Source organism: Molossus molossus, unplaced genomic scaffold (assembly GCF_014108415.1).
Source record: "Molossus molossus isolate mMolMol1 unplaced genomic scaffold, mMolMol1.p scaffold_m16_p_13, whole genome shotgun sequence".
NCBI classification, from domain to species: Eukaryota; Metazoa; Chordata; class Mammalia; order Chiroptera; family Molossidae; genus Molossus; species Molossus molossus.
The window spans coordinates 91,210,188-91,235,356 of record NW_023425348.1 but is presented as its reverse complement, the minus strand read 5'-3'; the positions used below and the strand labels follow the sequence as shown (position 1 = coordinate 91,235,356).

The window sequence follows — 25,169 nt, the reverse complement described above, 5'->3', positions numbered from 1 at the left end:
CCCGGGCAGCGACGCGGAAGCAAGGACAGAGGAAGCGCGGCGCTGCGCGGCCCCGCCTCCCCAGCCCGCGGGAGCCAATTGGAGCCCGGGCCGCCACGCACGCGCCCTGCCCAGTGCCCGCGCACACAGGGGCCCCACCCTCGCGGTCCTGCGCATGCCCGGGACGCCCGGGTCACACGCCCGGTTTGTCGGGTCACACCCTGGGATGGCCGCACGACGAACCCGAGTGACCAAGGGCTTGTGGTCCCCACACCGGTAGCCTGTAACATGGTGTGGAAGGTTCAAGGCAATTGGGAATCTGGGCGTGAGCTCTGGCACTCACTTGTGTGGGACTTGGGCCTGTCCCCCTCACCTGTAAAATGGAGATGCTTCCTGGTCGCGTCAGGGGCTCGTTGGTTCACACCCGCTGGGCCCCAGGTAAAGGTGACACAGGCAGGGGCCTGTATTGCAGCCCCCCCCCCCCCCCCCGGGACCATGAGGGGTGATGGGGTCTAGGCTGTGGTCAGGAGACTGTTCCTGTCCTGACTCATCCTGGACAAACCCCTTCCCCTCCCTGCCCGTTTCCTCATATGGGAAATGAGGGTGCCCTCCCAGGACCTTTAAATTATTTGCCAGAAACCCAGGCCGGGCACACGTGTTTTTCCAGGGAGCAGTCACATGGCCCCTTGTTATCTTTTTAAAACAAATATGTTTTTATTGACTTTTTAGAGAGAGGAAGGGAGGGAGAGATAGAAACATTAATGTGAGAGAGAGAGAGACATCAATCGGCTGCCTCTTGCACACCCCCTACTGGGCATGGAGCCCTCAACCTTGGCATATGCCCTGACCAGGAATCAAACCAGGACCTCTCAGTCCATGGGATGATGCTCAGTCCACTGAGCCACACCAGCTGGGCAGCCCTTGCTATCTTAGACACACAGCCTCAGAGACCTTGAGGCCTTCCCAGACTGGGGAAAGGCACTGGGGGCTGGAAGAGCAGGTGTGAAACTACCTATCCCCTGGGTCACGTCACCAACATGTCCTGGCAAGGCCAGCGTGTGTGCCTGAGGTGTGGATCTCAGGGAGAAAAACAGGTCCATGGGTGCCTTCCTGAGCTAAAGGAACAAGAGATTGTTCCAAGTGACAACAGTGAACTTGGTGATCAGCAGAACCAGGAGGGGTTTGAGGGAGAGGGGTAGGGTGAGGGAAGTGGGGATGGGCTCACCAGGCCCTGATTCTCTGGCATTGGAAGGTGGCACCGGCTCCTAGCCCAGGCCTAATATCATATATATATATATATATATATTTTTTTTTTAATCCTCGACATTTTTCCATTTTTTGTTCAGTTTTTTGTTCAGATAGAGTGGGAGGAAGAGAGAGAGAGAGAGAAACATTGACGTGAAAGGGACACATCGAGTGGCTGCCACCCACATGACCAACCAGGGCCGGGGACAAACTGCAACCGAGATACGCACCCTTAGTGGGAACCAAACCCGGGTCTCTCTGAACTGCAGGCCGACACTCTAGCCGCTGAGCCAAACCGGCCAGGGCAATTTGCCCAATATTTGAAATAGCTCCTAGCCTGCTCTCCAGGACCCACACTGCCCCACAATTGAGCCCATTACTGTGTCTTCCTTACCAGCATGACCCAAGGACTCAGGGAAGCTCAGATGTGAGCTAGAGAGAAGAGTACACAGTGGGAACAGGCATCTCCCTCCTGATTTTCAGCTCTGTGACCCTCAGACCAGGACACATTGGCTCGGTGGCCTCCCTAAACCTGCTGGAGTGAAATGGGAACACAGTGCAGTGTTGAGTGTTTACTGGGAGTGGGGCCTGGGCTAGGGCAGGGGATAGAGACCTTGGTGAGACATGGAAGGTTATGTTAGGGTTCAATTTTTTTTTTATGTTTAAAATTTTTTTTAAATATGTTTTTATTGATTTTAGAGAGAGGAAGGGAAAAAGAAAGAGAGAAACATCGATTGGTTGTCTCCTGTACACACCCTGACCGGGGATCGAACCCACAACCTGGGCAGGTGCCTTCATGGGGAATTAGACCTGCACCCTTCCAGTGGATGGAATGACTTTCAACCAACTGAGCCACACCGGCCAGGGCTATGTTATGGTTTAATTGGGGAGTGTAGGAAGAGAGGGGACAGAGAGAAGCCCAGAAGAAACACATGTTTAAAACTATAACATGACAGGATTGCCTTAAAAATATAAAATGCCACAAACGGGAAGGGAAGTATCTTACATTCCTGAGCACCTACTCTGTGCTAGGTCCTTTCCTGTGTTTCCTCGGGTCACCCTCATGGACCCTGGGCATGGGAATAAGAGGAATAGTAGCTCCCATCTGTGGAGCATGTACAGTGTGCCAGACCCTTTCTAAGTGCTTTATTTTTTTTATTTTTATCCTCACCTGAGGATATACTTTTTCTATTTATCACCAGATAGAGTGGAAGGGATGGGGAGAGAGAGAAAGAGAGAGAGAGAGAAACATCGACGTGAGGGAGACACATCGACTGGTTGCCTCCCATACGACCTGGGAGGAACCGCAACTGACGTACGTGCTCTTGACCAGAATCGAACCCACGACTCTTTGGTCTGTTGGCCAACGCTCTAACCGCTGAGCCAAACCAGCCAGGGCTCTAACTGCCTTAATCCTTATAACATACTGAGTATACGTCTCCATTTTATGAGAAAACAGGATCTAAAAGGTTAAATAATGAAGATAAGGTCTGGTGTATGTGTAGTGATGGTGAGGAGGCTGGAACCCAGGTCCAGCAAGGAGGGGCAGAGATTCCTAAAGGAATTCCAGGGGCGCAGTTAAAACACCTGAGAAGCCCTGGGCAATCAGAGCACAGCAGGTGAGGCCAGGAAGGTGGGTGGCACCCCTGGGGGGTGAACACCAGGGTGAGGGCTGTGTGGTGGACTTGGCAGGCATTGAGGATGTTTGGGAGGTTGTGAGCTGGAGTGAGAGATCAGAGCTATGCTCTGCAAGGTGGACGGTTAACCTGGTGGAACTTGCAGGAGGACTGAAGAAGAGCTAGTCAGGGAGACTCCTTCTGCAAGGCTCTGGGGACTGCTAACTGGTCTCCCATGAACTGGAGTGGTACAGTGGGATTAGAGAAGACAGTGGGGCCCATTATGAAGTAAGGGGGCAGCTCACAGGCCTTTTTTGTTTTCTTTTGTTAATTTTAGAGAGAGAGGGAGAGAGAGAGACGGAAACATAAACAAGAGAGAACATCGATTGGCCGCCTCTTGCACGCCCCCCCCCCCCCACTGGGGATCCGGCCCACAACCTGGGCACGTGCCTTGACCGGGAATCAAACCTGCGACCTCTTGATGCATGGATTGATGCCCAACCACTGAGTCACACCAGCCAGGCCAGCTCATAGGCCTTCAGAGCCAAGAGGCCTTAGACTCAGCAATCAGCTGGACTGGTCCCCTACTTTTGCAAGAATTAAGGACACTCAGGCCCACAGAAGGGATTGCCCAACATCACTCAGGAGAGAATGAACAGAAGTAGGGTTGCAGCCTAGCCCACTGTGAGAGGCCAGTGCTCGGGAAGCTCTTGGGGACAGCCCAAGGAGCATCAGGCAGTTCCAAGGGACGGGTGTCAGAGATGAAACCCTGCTTCCTTGAACTTGTCTCCCCATGAGAAAGTAGTGGGGTGGATGGAATCTGCTTTGGCAGAGGGAGAGAATAAGGGCGAGCAGGACTGTTCCCTGGACATCTGATGGGAAGCTGAGAGCTGCAACGAGACCTGGAGGGCACGAGGGGTATCGTCGGGCCTTACATTCTTAGAGGTCCTCTGGAGATGGAGGGAAAGAACTGGAGACTGAGAACTGGTGCAGAGCTGTCTACTGATGCTGCCCCGACTTGTCCACTCATTTGTTGTTTCAATGAATATTTATTGAATGTCTACTCTGTGTTCTAAGCCTTCAAGATAAACATTAGTGAACAAAACAGCCAGAGATGCCTGCCCAGACAGACAAGTTAGTTACATAGTGCGACAGGAGGTGATGAGTGTGATGGAGGAATGAAGAGGTAGAGCCAGGAAGAGGTGCCAAGAACGCTGGGCAGGTAGAGCAGATGGCAATGTTCAATGAGACAATCAGGGTGGGATCACTTTGTGGGTGACCTCAGAGACCAAGCTAGAGGAGACCAACAGGAAGAGGGAACAGCCAGTGTGAAGGCCGGAGGCAGGGGCCCATTTGTAGAAAAGGAGGAGGTCAGGGGGCTGGAGCAAAGGGAGCAAGGGGGTGGCCAGAGATGATGTCAGAGAAGATGAGGCCACACTGTGAGGGTTCCTAGAGCCTGGGAAGAGAACTTTGGTTCCAACTCTGAGCAGGATGAAGCCATTGCATTGTGTGGAGCAGGGACATGGTCTGACTTAGCTGTTAACTGTATCACTCTGGCTGCTTCGTGGAGAACATACTTGAAGGGGTCAAGGGTGGAGGCAGGGAGGGCAGTCAGGGGCAGGAATCCAAGTGGATGTGACAGTGGAGGAGGCTGGGGGCTGCTGGTAGATTCAGCTCTGCTTAGAAGGTAATATTAATGCAGTTGCCTCACGGAATGGCAGTGAGGTGTGGGGGGAAAGGGAGGAGTCAGGACAACTCAAAGGTTGGTGCCCACATCTGGGACCTTCACAGATTTCTTTTTTTTTTAATCCTCACCCGGGGATATTTTTTTCTATTTATCTTCAGATAGAGTGGGAGAGAGGGAGATGAGAGAGGGAGAGCGAGCGAGCAAGCAAAACATCAATGTGAGAGAGACACATCCACCAGTTGCCTCCTGCACAACCCTGACCAGGGCCAGGGACTGAACTGCAACTGAGGTACGTGCCCTTGATTGGAATTGATTCATTGGTCCGTGGGCCAACACACTAACCACTGAGCCAAACCAGCCAGGGCTGGCCTTCACAGATTTCTATGGGCAGTGGTTCCTGAGCACTGGATCTCTGTGCCCTCGAAAGAGGCGCCCACCCCTCTTCTTCGTCCCTCTTCTCCCTCATCCTCCAAGGAGAGGGATTCGGTCCCTGCTCTGTCAGTTGGGCTGTAGTTGTCCAAAGAGAAATGGCCGTCAAAGCCTTATCACTCCAAAGCAGAGAAGCACACCACCCTATACACTCAAATCCTCACCTTTCCCCCGGGCAAGAGGCTCAGTGGAGAAGAGGCTGTGGGAGGCTGTTTATGACTCGACTGGGGGAGTAGTAAACAACCCAGGGATAAGGCCTGCTTCAGGCGCTGGTGAGTCACTCCTCTGGGGTGGTTCCCACCATTTCAGCTGTGTGGTTTCCCCACAGCTATGGAAGACCTTGGGCTGGGCCTGCCCCCTGGTGGCCATGCTCCATCTCTCAGCCTTGCGCCTGGTGTTTGAAGTGTGGGCTGATTAAACCTGTGCTGACTGAGGCAGCCTGAAGGGGCCCAACCAGGGGTCTTGGCCTGACTGCCAGTTCTAGTAACACTTCAAGGCCACTGTTGGCTGGCAGGGCTGGCAGGTCACCATGGGCCGTCATCCCTGCCCATGAGATTTCACACTGCACACCTCGTTCCACTCCCCTCTCCTGATGCCCAAGGTCTGGGCACTGGGCCACTGCTCACCCTCCACCCAGGGTTAAACATTACTGGGAGGTTATCAGTCCAGTTCAGGGAGGGACAGGGCAGAGTTATACTCTCACCCGTCTCCTCTGCTGAAGCCGCCAGTTCCCACCTGGCAGGACAATGCCTGTGGAGGAGTTTGTGGCCGGCTGGATCTCCGGTGAGACCTTTTTCTTCCTTCTGTCACATCGCCCCAGTGGCAGGTCACTTCTTGGGGAAGGTGGGTGGCATAGGAGCTGCTGAGACCAAAGTCCTGGTTCCCCTGGAGTGCCCAGAGCCAGCGGTCCCAGAGCCTCCTGGGAGTTGCCTGAGGAAAGAGGGCAGGAAGGCACAGGTGGCAGGGTACTGCTGCTCTGTCCCAAGGCTGTGCTGCCTGACACCTGCCAAGAGCAGGAGCCAAGGTGAGTACTCTCCCTGATGCACCCACAGCACCTGCGCCTCGAACCCCAGTCCAAGCCTGCCGTGTGGGCTCAGAAAGAAGTTCACCTTGGACCTCACCTGCTGTCCTGTGTTCCCTTTGGGTCTCTGTCCCACTTGGCAGTGAGCTGATGCCCAGACCCTGAGGCCTGCTGTGCTCTGGGCCCAGCTCAGGTCCTGGGTGGCATATCTCAGGAGAAATAGAGGGGTATTCTGAGCCTGCCTCCTAAGGCTTCAACCTCTCTCAGGGCTCCAGGACCAGCCTCTGCTACAGAGGGCAAGACCAGGAGGTGGGGAGATGGCTGGGGGCCGGACCCTCCTCCGCTGTGCCAACAAGACACCCCTAAGGACCCCAGCTCCGCACTGCTGGCTCACAGCGGCAGAGGACCTGTAGGGCAGGGCCTGGTCTGGACCAAGGCCCTGAACTGGACAGTGGTTGTGAGTTGATGGAGGAAAGAAGGAAGGAGTGAAGCTGTCAGGGAGACAGGAATGATGGGGACCCCTCCAGAGCCCATGGCTAGAGAAGCCAGCAAGACACTCGGGTTTGGGCTCTCATTGAGGACACTGGGTGTCTGTGGCTGGCTCCTCCCTTCTGCAAGTGTGTCCTCCGGGCAAGGTTGGGGCTCTCTTCTGCTGTACCCTTGTCCTCATGCTCTCCTAGCCCAGTGCCTGGCGTGGAGGGTCCCAAGGGGCCAGCCAGAGTTTCTTTGGAGGCTGACAGAAGGCCCTGCCCTCTCTCCTGCCTGAATCCCTCTCTCCTCTCAGCACAGACTTGCTTTCTCAGCTGGCGAGAGGGGCCTCACTCACAGCACCTTCTTGTCACCACAGGAGCTCTGGGCTTGGTCCTGGGACACCCCTTTGACACTGTAAAGGTGAGTCTAGGGGAGACATCCAAGGAATGAAAGATGTCACCTGAACCAAGCGTCAGGACATCCTGAGAGCAGAGCCTGGCTCACAGAGGCTCTTCCCTGCCTCTCCTGCCCTGCTGGCATCCTGCTCAAAGAGCCAGAGGCATGCTGGGCTGGTCCCATGCCGGGCCTGCCCGCCTGCTCTGTCCTTCCCATCTAGGTGCGGCTACAGACCCAGACCACATACCAAGGCATCATCGACTGTATGGTCAAGACTTACCGCCGTGAGTCGGTGGGTGGCCTGCTTCTTTGGGGCTTTCAGATGGGAGGCATCTGGGCAGTCAGTCAGCTTCCTCCTCCCCAGGCAGGGCTCTGCCCTTGGGAGAGAGAAGACCCAAGTCTGGAGTCACAGCGGCTGGGTGGTAGCTTAGTGCCTCGAGGATGGTACTGAGGCTGGCCCAGCCTGGGCTGTCTCTCCCTCTGGCCAGGCTCAGAGTGGCTTCCAGCTAGAGGAGACCTGGCCAGGCTGGGGAGGGCAAAGGGGAGGTCCCTGTCCCCCACCCACTCTAGTGCTGTCCTCTCCCTGCAGCTCCAGGGTTTCTTCAAGGGGATGAGCTTCCCCATAGCCAGCATAGCTGTGGTCAACTCAGTCCTGTTCGGGGTCTACAGCAACACCCTGCTGGTGCTCACGGCCACCTCCCACCACGAGCGGCGGTTCCAGCCACCCAGCTATACGCAAGTCTTCATAGCCGGCTGCACCGGGGGGTTCCTGCAGGTCAGGGCGGCATGGGGGCGTGTGCACACTCATGCATGCACATGCACACACGTCCACACATGCATGCATTGATGTTCAGTGTGTTCCTTCCCCTCCCAGCCCCATCTGGTGACCCACAGCTGCAGACCATGGCCGTCCCCACTGGAATGTGAGGAGCTGTGGGGAAATGAGCAGCCCCTGCTGCTCCCAATGACCTGGCCTGGCTGAGCTGTGGCTGTCCACGCTGCAGCCTGGAGGGAGGGTCACGGAGAACAGAGGGGTCAAAAAGCAGAGAGAGCTCAGTGTAGGGGGCGGGGGTGCCAAGGAGACACCATAGAGAAGCAGCCATGCCCCACTCTGAGGTGGACAGGGCATGCCTACCTCCAGAGGGGTCTGCCAACCTCAGAGCTGTGGGAAGACCTCTCTCCAAGGTGACCTTTCACCCTGGAGAACTGACTGCCCCTACAGAGCTCTGAGCCCAGTCCTGATATGGTCCTGGGACTCCTCCAGCCCCTGCCCTGCTCAGCCCCTTTGCCTGCAGCACTTGGGTGGCTGTGAGCCTCACCAGGGTCGTAGTCCACAGACCTCACTGTGAGGGGTCCAGGGTATTAATCATTAAGTGACTCTGATCAATTGGTTCTGGCCTTTGTTCTCAGCACTTAAGTCCCTGGGCTTTTGAGGGGTGGGGTGGAGGGAAGAGGGGCCTCCAGGCACCAAGGGGAACCCCAGCCGAATGCGGGGGCTGAGCATAGAGGCAGAGGGATGTGTGCCTGCCTCTGCCCCCACACCCCGGCCAGGTGCCTTAGGTCACCCTCTATTTGGCATCTGCCCTGGTGCTCCTGACAGACTTCAGGGAGCAGAGAGCAAGGACAAAGAACAGAGTCAGCTGGCTCACTAAAGTGAATTAATAATTCATGAGCCCCCCAAAGGTCCTGGCTTTTCTTCTACCCCTTCTTGTGCAGGGTGCATGCCTGCAAGAGAGAACTGAGGCCCCAGGTCAAGTAGCCTGATTTAATCCCAGCCAGGCCCGGCTCCTAAGTCAGCCTCCCCTTCAGCTCTTTGGAAAGTAGAACAGATAACAGTATTAGGTACTGTTGGGTCATGATGTGGACAAGGTCTGGGACCAGCTGGAGCCCAGGTTTGCTGTCAAGCCCTTGACTACATTCTTGGAGCAAAAAACATGCTTTAGTGTGGAGGTGGGGGATGAAGTGGGCTGTGCTTACTCTTCGGTTGGCACAGGGCAGGACTCACAGCTTCTGCTGTGCACAAAAGTTTGGCTGACTAAGGCTGACCCCATCACAGTACAGCAGTGTCTGATGTCCCCACTGCCCCATGGGCACGGGATGGGGAGGGGTGGGGTCCCAACCAGCCCCTACCTGCCACCCTACCTTAGGCCCAGCCATTTCCTCAGCTCCCAGGAGCCTAGGGCTCAGGAGCACGCCCCCTGGAGAAGCTCTCAGCTCGGCACTGCCAATAGGCTCCAGAGGGTGACTTTAGGGCCCCATCTTACAGGGAGGGTCCCCAGCCCACTGCCCTTTTTGCAGGGGAGGAAGCCAGCAAACTTGGCCTGTGGCCCTGTAAAGATCATGCCAGAGCCAGCCTCCTCTGCCACCAGCCATGTCCAGGGCTGAGGGACTGAGCTCCTGTACCTCCCACAAAGCACACACACAAAACACATAAGCCCCCAAATGCTATGCTAACTTCAGCTCTGACCTCAATTCTCACCTGAACAGCTAATTTTTACCTAGTTGAATCCCTGACCCATACTCTAGCCCTTCCCCCAACCTCCCTCCGAGTCCTCCCAGCACCTACCCTCAGTCCCAATTCCACCCCTGTGTCTGCTGCCTCAGCCAGGTGGTAAGAGATCTCACCCTGTCACCCACATTCTGTCAGGACACTAGTGGTTGGGGGTTTGTGAGAGGCAGGAAGGGCTGCCTGGCACTTGCCCCCCTCAGGGGCCTCTGAGAGGCATCCTGCAGGAGGTCGGGAGGGAGGCTATGAAGCTGAGACCCCAATAGAAACAAGGTGACCTCCTTAACCATGGTGCAGGGCCAGTACTTTGCTGTCACGTGGGCACAGACTGAACCCTTTCTTCAGACCCAGTCACTGCAGACATGTGCTCAGTCCTGGATTTGGAGAGGATTCTCCCCGCTCCTGGAAAAACAACCCAGGCTTGTCCCCAAACTCCATGCCTGCGCCAGGCAAGTTGGGGCTGTTGCCTGAGGAGCAGGGCCATGAGGTTCGCTGTCAGGGGCCTGATGCTAAGAGGCGGCCCTGGCTTATCCCTAATTTCGAGCATGAGAAGCTAAGAGCTGGCATCAGAAAATGCTGCCCTCTCTGCCTACTGTCTTCCTCTTGTTAACGTAAGCTGTCCTGGCCCAAAGCCCCACCCAGGGCCTTCACACTTCCTTCCCTACAGGCCTACATCTTGGCCCCTTTTGACCTCATCAAAGTTCGACTACAGAACCAGACAGAGTCAAGGGCACAGCGGAAAAGCACCCCACCCCGGTACCGGGGGCCTGTGCACTGTGCGGCCTCCATCTTCCAAGAGGAGGGGCCCCGAGGGCTGTTTCGGGGAGCCTGGGCTCTGACACTGAGGGACACCCCCACACTGGGAATCTACTTTGTCACCTATGAATGGCTCTGTCGCCAACCCACACCAGATGGCCAGAACCCCAGTAAGTGAAGTGGTGTGAGAGGGTGGGGGGAAGAGAGGGTGGGGTGGGGAGTTGGTCCTTCATGGAGGATGGGGGAGACAAGGGCAGGGGGAGGATGTTCCTCAGTCTGACCCTGTCCCGGGCTCCCTCTGCCCCAGGCTCAACCACAGTGCTGGTGGCAGGGGGCTTTGCAGGCATCACCTCCTGGGTGGCAGCAACCCCTTTAGACGTGATCAAGTCTCGGATGCAGATGGCCGGGCTGAAGCAGAGGGAGTACCAGGGGCTGCTGGACTGCATGGTAAGCAGCGCCCGGCAGGAAGGACTGGGGGTCTTCTTCCGGGGGCTGACAATCAACAGTGCCCGCGCCTTTCCTGTCAACGCCGTCACCTTCCTTAGCTACGAGTACCTCCTCCACTCGTGGGGATGAGCCTGGCCAGGCACTGCCAGCAGCTCCCCAAATGGGACTGACCACCGCCTACCTGCCCAGATTGGAGGTCCAGTTGAAAGCACCAGGTTGAGATTTCAATGCAAAAGGCTCAACCTTCCTTGTCAAGGCACCTCCCAGCCTGGAAGATGTAGATGAGGATGGGGAGACAGCAGTGGGGAGCAGGCACCCCGCTCCCCAGTCCAAGGCTCTGCCCAGAATCCATGGCTGGCCTCAGCCTCCTATAGCACTTGCCCTGATTCCTTTGTAAATCAACTTACCAGTGCTGGTGCCATTCCGGCCCCGTGCTGTGACTGCTCCTTCAAGAACTCTTGGCCTCAGCTCTGCTTCCTGGGTGCTGAATATCCCCTGGAGTCCAGGGCAGCGTCTTCTCCCACCCCCACCTCCCCTCCTTTCAGACCTCTCCTCGCCACTGACTCAAGAATAGTTTTTACATCTCCTGGCCATTCAGAATCCTTCAGTGACTCCCATCACCTTCAACTCCCATCACTCAAACTCTACCCCCTCCTGCTGGGGCACCTCCCTGCCCACCAGCTTTCCTCTCCCTTGGCAGCTTCAGCAGCCTAGCCCTACTCGTGGAGAACCAAGTGTGCCTCCTCATTACCCCCAGCCTGGAAGGCTTAGTCCCTCCTGGCCAACAGTGGGCATTGGCAAGGGGTGACTCCATCACTCTCTCTGGCTGGGCCCACTCCCAGGCTCAGGCTGAGCACTCTCTCTGGGGTCCTTCCTCGGCTCCCCTCTCCACTGCCCCAGGCTGACTTTGGGGTCTGCAGACCCCCCCCCCACTCATCTTGATCACAGCCCTTACCTTTGTCATGGTGACTGGTTGACTTCTCAGCTTCCGCATTAAACTGGAAGCTCCTGGAGGTCAGTGGTCACACATCTGATCATTTTCCAACTCAGAGCCTGATGCTCAAAGCAGCCGGGTAAATGCCTGTTGAATGAAGGGGCATTGCATTCCCAGCCTCTCTCTTGACTCCAACCACCCCACTTGCTTCCTTGATCCTGCCCCTCCCCCACCAGCCTCTGAGAGGTTTGCCCGCGCCTGGGTCAGCCCCAGTGGAGTGGTGCCAGAAGTCGGGGGTATCCGCCTGGCCTGCTCCCATCCATGGCACAGGTTTTCTTTTCTTTTCCCAGTTGCAAAGTGGGCGTTAAAAATTGGCTGAGGGTTCATTTAATTGGCAATAAAGCTGAGCAGAGTTTGTTCCCACTAATCTCCTGATCTAGTCTGAGATCAACTTGGGCCCACCTGGTGGTGACCTGAATGTCTAGAATCCCTGCCATTTCCTGTGCGCTCCCTTTAAGACCATCCCAGCGGTCTAATCACTGTTGCCTGAGGTGGCCTCGGTGCAGACAGCATAGTGCATCCCACGTCACACAGCTGGTATGTCACACAACTTACCTGGATGCATCTGAGCCCCCAACTCCAGAGCTCAGTCACTCTGCTACCCTGCTGTCCCTGGGGACTATGACAGTTTCCCACAAGTCACGTAAGGTCAAATTCACCTGGGTAGATCTACCAGCATAAGCCCGACATGTGCTCATCAGAGCTGTCCTTCGCTGGATTGTGAGCCGCAGACTGCACCCCGACTTGTTCAACCTTCTTCCATCGTCATATCATGGCGACAGAGCACCTGGCCGCTGAGCCAAGCTGTGTCCCACCCTCTCTTGCAGTGGGGCCCTGTGCCTGGCTTCTTGCTAGAGGAAGGTGTGATGCGTGCACATTGCCCCTCGCTTGCTTACAAGGCAGTTCCTCACTGTTGGCTGAATGGTGACCCTGGAAGGACTGCTGAGGGTGCAGGAGGCGCCCCACTGGCCCGGAACCAGGGGGACTGCTGCATTCTGACGTCTCTGCCGCAAGTTCGGCCTGTGCACTAACTCACACAGCAGGTGGGGTCTGCGACTTCTGTGGTCAGGCGGTCCCAGTGTGGTCCGTGGAGCAGCGCATCTGGCCTCCTGGAGCTGGTTAAAAAGGAATCCCAGCCCCACCCAGGCCTGACTGAGTCAGAATCTCTGAGGCGGGGGCCCGGGAATCTGTGTTGGGCGAAGCTCTGTCATGGCTTTTACGCACCAACAGTGCTCCGGCTGCTCCTAAGCGCAGAAGCGGGCCGCCCTTCCGAGTAAGGAAGTTGTGAGTCTGGTGGAAGTGACTTGAACTCCTCATGCTAGTGGCCTCCACTCCCACACAGGCTCAGGAAGCCTGTTCCTGGGATGGAAAAGCAGGGTCTGCCTGAGCGGTCACTATCCTTTCTGTGCCTCAGTTTCCTCCGAGGTCCTTTCTGACTGGTGAGCCTGTGGGCCCCAGTGGCCGTCCAGCACCGCCGCAGTGCCAGAGATTTGGGGCCGGACACGATAGCCACTGGAATACCTCAGGGCAGTCTGTGGCTGGAAGGGAGCCAGGATTGTGCATGTGAGAAGAGCCGGCTCTTATAACCCGAGCAAGAAGGGACAGGAGGCCCTGGCTGGGTAGCTCAGTTGGTTAGAGCATCATCTCGATATGCCAAGGTTGCGGGTTCAATCCCTGGTCAGGACACAAACAAGAATCAACCAATGAGTGCATAAGTAAGTGGAACAAATCGATGTTTTTATTCTCTCTCTCTCCTTTCCTCTGTCTCTAAAAAAAAACAATAAAAAAAATTTGTAAAGAAGGGTCAGGTCAGGTGGTCCTCTGAAGCCTGCCTGCCTTTGCACTGTCTGGGCACGCGCTTCCATTTTCCCTCTCTGGTTCTCTCCAGAGGCATCTTGAGGGGGCCGCAGCTCCCCTGCTCTGAGCTCCTCATTAGCAGAGAGAGTGGCAGGCCATGCAGTGCCTTCCACTAGCCTGGCCAGAGCTGCAAGCCGGGCTGCAGGACGTGCTGCAGTGAGCGTAGGGTTAAGGACAGGCTGAGCCGTGCGAAAACAGCTCTCTTTCGGAGCCCCGGAGGGGACGGGGAAGGGGACAGGGACAAAACACTATTGGAGAGGAGGGTGGAAAAGCAAACAAAATCAGGCAGGAAATGGCTGAAGATATTTTTAAAAGCTAGATTTTACATCAGCAAGGTCTTATAATATGCATGTTAAATTCCTTCGGGAATTAACATGTTATTAGAGATCGTCATTATTCTTGAGGCTCATTTAGATAGAAGGAACCCCTAAGAATTACGAAATAAGTCAATGAATTGCTTTGAGGTTGAAAACGGGGGTGGTGTCTGAGGGTCACATGTAAAGGGCTTATAACTTGGGCAAACATGTTAAATTGTGTCTCATCGGACTCGTGGTGTCAAACATCATATGTACTTATTTTTATAGCAGTGGTCCCAGTAGGAGCAATTACAGGAGACTAACTTATGTGCATAGTGGCACATAGAGACTAACTTATGTGCAGGCAAAGCAGGAAATGACAATCTGGGGTGATTCTGGTGTGAATCACTATTGTCAGTCAGACTCACTGAACAGCTGAGTTTAGTTTACTTTCATTATGAGCAGTCACTCTTTTGTTGTTTTTATGTTAATCTTCACCGGATATTTTCCCCAGATACATCGATTGGCTGCCTCCTGAATGCACCCCAGTGGAGACAGGGGATCAAACCTGCAACCCAAGTATGTGCCCTTGACCGGGAATCAAACCCATGACCCTTTGGTGCACAGAAAGGGTCGCAGGCCCTTGAGTCCCAGCTGAACCCAAGTCTCATAAATTAAGACAAGATCCCGGAAGTGGCTACACCTTTAGTAAAAGCATAGACTAGAAAATCACCACCACCAGTAAAGTGAACCTACAAAGAAACTGCCTCTCTCCCTGTGGTGGAAAAAAAATTAAGAATAAGGTCGCCTCCCCAGTGAACCAGGAACCAACCATATGCCTGTTCACCATACTGCCCTCCAGGTCTGGGATACCTTCCTCCCAGAAAGTATTGTAGCATGGTGTCTGCGCCCCCTTGTGCCTGGTAGGAGTAACTACAATTTTTTCTAGGAGAGCCCCCTAAGTCAGGATCTTCAGGTTTTTCCCAGATGAAATGCAACCAAGAAAAAAAATTTCCACTATAAAAATTACCAGACGCACAGGAAAAAAAGCCACCATGAATTAAAGCACCAGTAAAAAACCAACAACACAAAAGCCCCCCAAACATTTCAGATATTAGATTTACCAGATACAGAATGTAAAATAACCATGCATAAAATATTAAATACATAAAAGAACTAGAAGAAACAAGACAGTATAAAATTATTATGTATATTTGGAAAAAAACACCTGAAGAACTGTCACAGCTGAAGAGAACTGGGAGGTTGATGGAAAGAAATCAGAGTGTAGTGCAGAGATATAGGACGGGCAACCCATGCTTCTGCCTTCAGTTCTTTGCATCCAATCTGCTTTCTTCTCAGGACTGATGATGACGATGCTCTCTAACATATGTATGTTTAAAATGGTACCTGGCACGTGGAAAACACTTCATAAATATCAATTTATTTAATCCTCATGACTGACCTGTATTGTTGGTCACTTGCTATCTATCCCTCTAGTCCACGAGCACCTACGAACAGGGACTGTGTCTATTTTTTTTTTTTTTTGGTATGTGCCCTTAGCGGGAACCGAACCCGGGCCTCTCTGGTCCGCAGGCCGACGCTCAACCGCTGAGCCAAACTGGCCAGGGTGGGACTGTGTCTATTCACCTTTGCTGCCTTGCAGCCTTGTACGCCTTCTGAACATAGAGGGTGTTCATCACAGGCTTGTAAAGAAACTGAAATAACACACATATATACTTTTTTGCCATCCCTTCCTTTGCATGTAGAAATACCTGCAAAATTGAATAGGATTGACTGACCTTGATTTTAAAAAATTAATCTGTTGGAAATAGATTTGATTCTTCTCACCCCTTCATACCTTATGCCCTTCCATGAGGAAGTCCCACCAACTCAGTAGCTTCCTAGCTTGGTTTTCTGGCTTCCACTTTTGCTCCCCACCTTCCAGAAGTAGAGTTGCTGCTCTAGTTCTAACAGCAACTAGAATTAAATGTTTAAAAACATAAAACATATCATGTTCCTCCTTTGTCTAAATTACCCGTCACTTAGAATGAATGTTAGATGCTGTCAGCTCAAAGGCCCCTGACCTCCTCTCCACCCTCTTCCTCTTCTTGGTCCTCTCTCACTTGCAGCCGCAGGGCCGTCTTTGTTTCTTAAGGCTGTCAAGCTGTTTCTGACCTTGGATATTTGTACCTACTGTTCGCTTTGCAGAGGACCTCTTCCCTTGGAAGAATGTTTCCTTCTTACCTTTCACGACTTAGCCCAAATGTTATTTCCCTGACCCCCCCTCTCACAGTCACTCTCTATGGCAGGGGTGCGCAATGTCCGTATAAGGCCCACGGAATCAATACCAACCAGCTAACATCACTTGCCTCACCAAATTAGCCTGACCAAATAAAGCAGGCTAATTTTTTTTTAATTCTCATTTGAGGATATTTTTCCATTTTATCTTCAGAGTGTGGGGGCGGGGAGAGAGAGAGAGAAACATTGATGTGAGAGAGACACACTGATTGGTTGCCTTCTGCACGACCCTGACTAGGGCCAGGGACGGAACGACAACCAAGGCACGTGACCTTGACCAAAATCGAAGCTGTGACTCTTTGGTCGAAGGGCTGATGCTCTGACTGCTGAGCCAAACCAGCCAGGGCTAGCAGGCTAACTTTTTCCCTTTTTTTGGCAGGCTAATTTTTAAATTGATAATTTTGTGTGGCCCACGAATGCTGTTATAAATATCCAAATGGCCCTTGGTGGAAAAAAGTTTCTCCAGCCCTGCTCTATGGCACCATTGTCTTGTTTTCATCTGGCTATCTAAAATGACTGCACTTATTATTTTTTTAATCCTCACCCAAGGATATTTTTCTATTTACCATCAGATAGAGTGGGAGGGGGAGGGAGAGAGAGAAAGGGAGAGAAACATCGATGTGAGACGGACACAATGACTGGTTGCCTCCCGCACGACCCACTGCAACTGATGTATGTGCCCTTGGCTAGAATCGAACTTGTGACTCATGGGTCCACAGGCCAACACTCTAACCACTGAGCCAAAGCGGCCAGGGCATGACTGTACACTATTTGTTTACCTACATCTTTATCTCCTTCTACCAAAAAGTAAGGGATCCCTCTCTGTCTTGTTCAGCACTGCTGAGGGTCCTAGAACAGGGCCTGCCCCACCAGCAAGGCATTCAGTAAACACTCTTGAATGAGCCACCAAAGTTGCCTACAGATAGGCAAAGTGTGATGTGTGATAACAACACAAGAAAGGGAGAGAGTACCTGTGGCTTAAACAAACAAACAAAAAGCTCTGGGAAGAATTCAGCAATAAAACACTGTTACATGATTCTGCTCTAACAGGAATATGACACCCGAGAACCGAGCTAATCCGTCCCATCTGTGGCTCTGGTTGGGCCTTTAGAGATTGTATAATGTTGGTTTCAACATTTAAAAAGATATGTCAGAACTGGGATGATTTCAGAGGAAGGACAATTTAAATGAATACAGGTAGGAAAAGCTACATGATTTGGGATGTCAGGCTAGAAAAGGAAGGCCAGCAGGTGGCTTCAGAACTGCTTAAAAGTGACAAGTCATCATTGTCCAGCTGTCAGTGTTGAGGTGGTCAATTAGGAAGAGTTACACTGAAAGTATTAATCAGCTTTTATTCACTTACTGCGACAGTGCAGGCAAGAGGCAGAGCCACCACCTCCCCAGTGTTCCGGCTCCGGGTGAGGGTCAGATGAGATGCCAGGCAGACCAGGAACTGTCTCACTGTCAGCAGCCCCGGAATAAAGGCTCCTGCCTCTTTAGGGACAGTGGAGAGAGCGAAGGACTAGGAGGGAAAGGTACTGCGTCAAAGTGGAGGAAGCGTCTCAGCAGAGGCCCCTAGGAAGTACTAGGGCTGCAGGCGTGTAAGGAGGCGCCAGGGCTAGGAATGCAGGTATAAGCGGGGCTGCCCTGGGCGGTCCGAGTCCTGACTGCAGCGCCCTCCACAAAACCACACACTGGCTAGTGACTGCCTGTGGTCAGCCTGAACACGTAGGATTTTGGCCTGGAGCTGGACTTCTCACCAGCCAGAGTCTGAGTCCAAAGCCCACATCCTTCCCAGGTAAAACCATCCTGCTCCTAATGTGAAGGGCAAACTAGAAGATAATAAATAGGGGAACATGGGAACCTGTCATTAGAAAATTTTCCATTAGGCAGAACTTATCCCCTGAACTTTAAGAGAATAGCAGGAACTGGGCAAAGGGGAAGGAGATATACATCAGCCAGAGTTAAGCATTGTATTGTGCAGATAACCATTGTATTGTGCAAATAGAACTGTTTATCCCTCAGGCATAACGGCTAACCGCAGATATCCGCTTCTGTACGTGCTTGCTGGTAGACTCTTAGCCCAATTTCTTAACAGGGGCTAAGAAAACTATACAAGCAACCCTCCCCCTGGGCTCAGGGCTGCTCCCTCCTCTGAGCAGGACGGGACAGTCGCTGTGCAGCTACTAAAGCTCTCTTTGATTTGACCACATTTGGAGTCTGAGTTCGGATTCTTCTCGCGGGCTACAACACCATCCTGCTCCCACAATCTGGCTCAGGCTTCCCTGTATCTGGACCAGTCAGTCTCTCTGCCTCTACGTCTCACATTTCTGAGCCACTCTCCATGGCTCAGTTTTCTAGGACTCCACAAATGACCCGTCCTTCTCTGACTGAAACCCTTGGGGGTGCCCTACCACCAAGCTTGGTGGGCTAACGGCCCCTCCTGCTGCCGGGTCCTCCTCGTGGCTGTAGGAATGCACCTGCTGCCGCTTGGCCTGGAATACCCTTCCCACTCCTGTCTGTCCTTCAAGCTGTAGGTCAACACTCACCTCCAGGAGTCTCCCTGGATCTACAGGGCCACAGCGCTTTGCACATAATCATATTCCACTGTCACTCTCTGCAAGGTCTGCCCAGCAGGGACATCATCTTCACAACCTCGTCACACAGACCTTGCTGTAGAAATGTGAAATGATCAAAAGAACGACACACACACACACACACACACACACACACACACACACGAAAGAACCAATGACTATTGCAGACTCTGACTCCTTTCTGTTTCCCTAGGAAGTCCCTACCCTGCCTCCCTCCTTCCTGACATCACCTCTCCTCCCACAATCTGAAAGCAAAGTTAACAAAGCAGCAGAATGTCTGAGGCAATGCCTGGGATCTCTCTGGCAGCCCACGGAGTCCTCATGCCCAGGGGGTACTTCCTGCTGGAATTCTGGAAGATCCCTATGGTCATCCGCAGACAGCTCCAGACAGCTGTGTGGCGGCAACCCTCAGCAATCAAGTTAAAACTCTGAGTTGAGCCCTGTCTGGGTGGCTCAGTTGGTTGGAGCATCTTCCTGTACACCAAAAGTTGTGGGTTTGATTCCTGGTCAGGGCAATACCTAGGTTGCGAGTTTGACCCCCGGTCAGGGCGTGTACAGAAGGCAACTGATTGGTGTTCCTCTCACATCAATGTTTCTCTCTCTAAAATCAATAAACATATCCTCAGACGAGGATTAAGACATTTTTCAGAGTTGAAAGTTTCTACCCTTCTCCCCCGAAAATTACACCCTGGCCTCTTTTCTCATTAAAAACTTTATTTCAGAAGCATAACTGTTTTTAACACAGAATTCAAGGCATCGGCCTGTCTGTAAAGCCCAAATTCCACCTTCCTAAGTCCCAGCCTCCCTAGGTTCAGAAACTACCTAGCCTAGCTCCACCCCCTAATGCCCCCTTTGAATCCCTCTTCTCTGGGCTTGGATAACTTATTCAGAGCTTAGACTTGGCCTCCAAACTTGTCTTCCTTCTACACCTTTCACAAAAGCTCCATTTCCATGGGAAAGAGACCGGCCTCCAATCTGCCTCTGTGAGAGGGCGTTTCCATGGGAAACAGGACGGGAAGGGGCTCTGGAGAGTAGCAGGGCCCTTCACAGGCAGCAGAGCCGCTCAACCTCCTCCTCACAAGCATAGAATTTTTCAAATAGCTCAGGGGAGGTGCCATTGCACTCAAACCACTTCCTCAGTGTGCCCAGGGCCTGGAGAGCGTCCGCTTTGGTAGGCAGTGGCTCGAAGCTGTCCTCGCCAGCCCCCTCCTCGTCTTCAGTACCCATCTCCTCTTTGCACACTCCAGACATGGGCTCCTCACCCTCCAGGTCCACAAAGCGGAAAAACTCCTCGAGGCTCAGTCCACAGGGGACTGGTGGCATCTCAGAGGCTTTGTCCAGGGACAGGGGCATTTTGCAGGGAGCCAGCCCTTCCTGAATGAAGCTGCTTCCAATGAACTGGGGAGGCACCTTGGCCCAGGCCGCTGCCGCCATGTGCAGAGTGTCCAGCACTGTGATGCCTGCCCCAGCCTCAGCCAGCGACGTGCCAGCCCTCTCACTTTGGACAGCTGCCAGCTTGCCCAACAGACGGTGCCGGTAATGGGCTTTAAAGGCCCGAACCACAGAGCTGGGCAGGGAAGGTGCAGTGCTAGCAGTGGGAAGAGGCAGGAGCCTCACATGGCAGAGCCCAGACAGGTCTGCCAACTTCTCCACCACTTGGGCAGCTAGCAGCAAGGCTACCTGTCGGCCCTGCCTCCCCATGTCCCGATCAAACTGTGCCAACCACTCTGACCAGGGGATGCCCAGATCAGGGTAGTAGGAGGCAGGCAGAGCCTCACTGCTAACCCCAAAGAAGCACCTTGGTGCAGCCTGGAGCCCACTGACCAGTACACGCCGCTTCTCTGTGCCCCTGCTGTTGGCACACAGCAGAACCTGCACTTGATCACCTATACCCACTCTTCCAGGCACTGCCCGATACAGCAGGGGCACTTCAGCACAGCCAAACACATCTTCCGGGGAGAAGTCTTTAAGGGAAAGAGGCAGCTGGGTCTGGGGTGTGAGGCCTGGAGGTGGTGGCTCAGGGGGGAACGGAGGTGTGAGTACATGGCGGGCCCCAAAGCCCACATTGTTTCGGCGTTTCCAGCGGACCAGCCAACCAATACTGGGCACAAAATCCTGGCCCATGATGTCAGCCAGCTCCTTGGCTTTGTGGAGCAGCATGGGCCCTGTCACATCCCAGGCCTTGGCCCGGGCAATGTGGTACCAGCAGAGCAGAGCCTCATCGATGCCACTGTACTTGGACTCCCGTTTGCGCTTGCGCTCCCGGTTGGCTGTGCCGCTGCACCAGTCTGCCAGCAGCTTCTCCTTATTCTTGCAGATGCGTGAGATCTGGGGCTGGGAGACCTGGAAGCGCCGGGCCACTTCTGACTGGGACATCTTGGACTCATCCAGGAGTTCCAGCACCTGGATCTTCTCGGCCAGGGATAGGGCATGAAGCTTCTTCTTGCTGCTCAGCTCCATGGCTTCTCCAGGGCACCTGTCGGGGAGAAAACAGTGAGGGGTGGTTCAGACCACTGAGGCCAGGTGGTACAGGAGAGGAACACAGTAAGGAAAAGAGATTCTATGAGGACAGAGAAATCGGCTGGTGTGTGGGAGAGACCAGAGAAAATTGGGTCATCTGGGAAAGGTTGAGAGGTGTGAGGAGTGGGCTGAAAGAGGAAGGGAAATGGCTAGGCTTGTTGTAGCCTGCAAGAAGAATCCGAACTCAGACTCCAAATGTGGTCAAATCAAAGAAAGCTTTATTAGCTGTGCAGCGACTGTCCCGTCCTGCTCAGAGGAGAGAGCAGCCCCGAGCTCAGGGGGAGGGTTGCTTATATAGTTTTCTTAGCCCCTGTTAAGAAATTGGGCTAAGGGTCTGCAAGCAAGCAAGCATGATATCTACGGTTAGCCATTAAGTCTGAGGGATAAACAGTTCTATTTGCACAATACAATGGTTAACTGCACAATACAGTGGTTAACTGCACAATACAATGGTTAACTCTGGCTGATGTATATCTCCTTCCCCTTTGCCCAGTTCCTGCTGTTCTCTTAAAGTTCAGGGGGTAAGGTCTGCCTAATGGAATATTTTCTAATGGCAGGTTCCCATGTTCCCCTATTTATTGTCTTCTAGTTTTTCCTTCACAGCTGAGTGAGTGTTGGGTTGGGCACTGATCCGGAGGAATGCCAGAACAGAGCTGGGGGCTCACTGGTCAGAAGGAGGGGGGAGTCTGGGCTGGGGTTTGGCATAATTCAAGGAGAAAGATGAATAGGGCTGAGGGAACAGCTGCAGAGACAACAAAAGAGTTTGGATGGGGAGGACATGAGGCTGGGGCTGAGTGGGGCAGTTGTGGGGATAATCAGGGCAGTTGTAGGGATAATGACGGAGAAATCCAGGGGAGGGAGAGGGGGATGACAATCTGGGCTGGATTTAGATGAAGATCTTGGAAGACCGGGTGGTAGAGTGGATGAACAGAGTTGAGGTGACAGGTGTACAGACGACAAAGAAGGACAGATGGGGCTGCATGAACAAATCTATTTGGTGCTGGGTCCCAAGGAGGTAAGGTGGAGTAAGGTCCGGACTAGAGAGTAAATGGTAGCACACGGCCTAGAGGGCAGGTGCACAGACGACAAAGGGCAAGAAGGGTGAGGAGGTCACCGACAGCGCGAGGGGCAGGGTGCCCTAACAGGGAAGGTGGTGGCCTGGGAGGGGTATCAGGGCGCGGGCATGAGCGCCCAAAATCTAGGCAGGCTTGCAGCTGGGATCAGCAACCCGGCCGGCCTCTTTCCGCCTCGACGTGGGGTCCGCTCTCGGGGCGGACCGGGAGCTCCCCCTGGGCCTCCCCGCCTCCCGCTCCGTACCCACCTCAGGCGGTGGTCCCGCGGCTCCCGCCCTGCCCCAGCCCGGCTCCCGAGTCCCGGTCCGAGGGGCGACGGGAGAGTAGGAGAGGAACGGGCGCCACGATTCGGAGGGCGGAGCGGGCCGAAGGGCTGCGCGAACGGCGGGCGCGCGCTCACTAGGACCCCTTGCGCGCCGCCCGCGCCGGGCTCTCTCCCGGCTCGGAAGATTGGGGTACGGCCGCTCGGCTCCCACCCGCCATAGCTCCACCCCTAACCAATCAGATTGGCCCCCAGCCGCGACCGGTCCGCCCCCGGCTAAGTCTCATTGGACGTCGCGGAAGTGGCGGTTCATTGAGCCTTCCGGGGGGCGGGGCTTCCAGCGCGCAGTGGGGTCGAGAGTCCTCGCGGCTCCTCCAGCCCCTGCGGACCCGGCTCTCCGGGCCTGACGGGCCTCGGGACAGTGCGGAGAGCGGAGCGGAGAGCAGACCTGGTGTCTCAAAGCCTTCCTGGCCTCAGCTCCCTCATCTACCAAACAGAGTTAATGCCCCTCACGAAGTGATTTTGAGAAAATGGAAGTAAGCGTTACGCTACACAAAAGCCGTTACCATGGACAGCGCTGGCCTCAGGTCGCAACCCCAGGCTACCGAGAAACTACTGCCTGGGGCCAGTTCTGATTTAGAGCAAGGAAGGACTAATTTTTACTAGTTTTGGTACCTGTTAGCAAGAGTCAAGTTTCTGAAGCCAAGATGTAATTATTCCCTTCCTTAGTAACTATCGTTCAGTTCTGCCTGGGCCTGTTCTATGCAATTAAATGTATATAACCTGGGGTACGGGGCTCCCTGCCCCCAATTTCACCTGCTTTCCAGCCTCGCTTCCTTCCCTCACAGCTCTGACTGGAAGGCTGGGGGCACAGATCTAAGTCCCCATCTCACAGGCTTTCCTCCCCACCTCAATCCTGCCCCCATCCTAAGTCCCACCTCCTGCAAACCCGTTTCCTTTCACTTATGCCTGCTTATAATGTTCTCATTTTTTTCTTTTCACATTTCTGCTTAAACATCAAGGATCATTTACTCCCTCTACTCCTGGCCTACTTCCGTGTAAAAGCATGAGGACAGAGTCTGCATTCTTTCCTGACACAATTCCGGGCCCTGAGCACCCTGCTTGCTTGCTTACTGAAGGCAATGGCCCAGGCCACCTCCTTCCATTAGGTAACAGTGGCTTTCAGACTCTTCCAGAAAACCCTAAAGGTACGAGGGTTAACAGATTGATTCAGATCTTTAATAACTTCAAAACACACACTCAAAGGAGATACATAAGATCCACTATGGAAGCTGTCAAAATGCTGGCAGCAGGGAAAGAAATCTCCATGCCCAGAGGAAGTCTGCAGTCCTGCACCATGGGCTGAGTTCATGCACACTGCACTCAAACGAATGACCAAGCAAGCATGGCTGAGGTGCCTCTGTGCCTCAGGCTTATTATTCACAGGAAAAGGTTTCATGTGTCCCACTATAATGTCACTTTTCCTGTGTCATTCTCTTAAACGGGATGTTAAATTTTTTTTTTTTTTAATCCTCACCTGAGGATATTTCTCCATTTATTTTCAGACAGAATGGGGGGGGGGGAGAGACATGGATGTGAAAGACACATATTGATTGGTTGCCTCGTGCATGACCCCAACTAGGGCCAGGGACTGAACTGCAACAGAAGTACATGCCCTTGACAGGAATCAAACCCACGATTCTTTGGTCCACTGGCTGAAGCTCGTAATAGCTGAGCCAAACCAGCCAGGTCCTAAATTTTGTGTTCTCAAAAAATTCTCAACTGGTATTTTTTTTATTGATTTTACAGAGAGGGACAGAAACATCAATATGAGAAACATGAATCACCTGCGTCCCCTACACACCTTAACCTGGGAATGAACTTGCAACTTTAGGTATGTGCCTTGACCAAGAATCAAACCTGCAAACTTTTTGGTGTACAGGATGATGCTCCAACTAACTGAGCCACCCGTTCAGGGACCTAAATTTTGTATTAAAACAACTTTATTGCCCTGGCCGGTTTGGCTCAGCGTTTAGAGCGTGGGCCTGTGGTCCAGAGAGTCCTGGGTTCAGTTCCCACTAAGGGCACATACCTCGGTTGCAGTTTGTCCCCGGCCCTGGATGGGTCGTGCGGGTGGCAACCACTCGATGTGTCCTTTTCATGTCGATGTTTCTCTCTCTCTCCCCCTCCCACTCTATCTGAACAAAAAACTTTATTGCCCTGGCTGGTTTGGGTCAGTGGTTAGAGTGTTGGCCTGTGGACTGGAGAGTCCCAGGTTCGATTCCCACTAAGGGCATCTACCTCACTTGCAGTTTGTCCCCGGTTGGGGTCGTATGGGTAGCAACCAGTTGATGTGTCTCACATCGATGTTTCTCTCTCACTTCCTTCTTCTCTCCCTCCCACTCTATCTGCCCTCCCACTCTATCTGAAGATAAATGCAAAATAAATAAATAAACAAACAACTTTATTGTCTGGCCAGTGTGGCTCAGGGGTTGAGCGTCGACCCATGCAGGAGGAGGACACTGGTTTGATTTCCGGTGACACATGACTGGGTTGTGGGCCTGATCCCCAGTGGGGGGTATGCAGGAGGCAGCTGATCAATGTTCTCTCTCATCGATGTTTCTCTCTTTCCCTCACTTCTTCTCTAAAATCAATAAAGGAAAAAAAATGTAAAACAAGTTTATTGTTCTTTATAACAAGGAACTGTTATAACCAGACT

The 25,169-nt window shown here is 53.4% G+C and overlaps 2 protein-coding genes across 2 annotated transcripts; one reads left to right on the top strand and one right to left on the bottom strand.

Moving 5' to 3' along the window:
* The first annotated feature begins 7,064 nt into the window (after positions 1-7,064).
* Positions 7,065-10,742, top strand: SLC25A45 (solute carrier family 25 member 45). The gene is made up of 4 exons (XM_036259170.1): positions 7,065-7,136; positions 7,434-7,619; positions 10,018-10,276; positions 10,414-10,742. Exons 1-4 carry the CDS (start codon positions 7,110-7,112, stop codon positions 10,680-10,682), a joined length of 741 nt encoding a protein of 246 aa, XP_036115063.1. The 5' UTR covers positions 7,065-7,109; the 3' UTR covers positions 10,683-10,742.
* Positions 10,743-19,361: 8,619 nt separating this feature from the next.
* Positions 19,362-21,067, bottom strand: TIGD3 (tigger transposable element derived 3). Its single transcript, XM_036259514.1, has one exon. It carries the CDS (start codon positions 21,053-21,055, stop codon positions 19,640-19,642), a length of 1,416 nt encoding a protein of 471 aa, XP_036115407.1. The 5' UTR covers positions 21,056-21,067; the 3' UTR covers positions 19,362-19,639.
* Positions 21,068-25,169: the final 4,102 nt, after the last annotated feature.

What these genes read in the sequence shown, in the direction of transcription:
- TIGD3 (XM_036259514.1), bottom strand. Translation starts at nt 21,055, where the DNA reads ATGGAGCTGAGCAGCAAGAAGAAGCTTCATGCCCTATCCCTGGCCGAG.
- SLC25A45 (XM_036259170.1), top strand. Translation starts at nt 7,110, where the DNA reads ATGGTCAAGACTTACCGCCGTGAGTCG. An exon ending in AGACTTACCGCCGTGAGTCG is followed by an intron (nt 7,137 to 7,433) that starts GTGGGTGGCCTG and finishes CTCTCCCTGCAG; the next exon opens with CTCCAGGGTTTCTTCAAGGG. An exon ending in GCACCGGGGGGTTCCTGCAG is followed by an intron (nt 7,620 to 10,017) that starts GTCAGGGCGGCA and finishes CCTTCCCTACAG; the next exon opens with GCCTACATCTTGGCCCCTTT.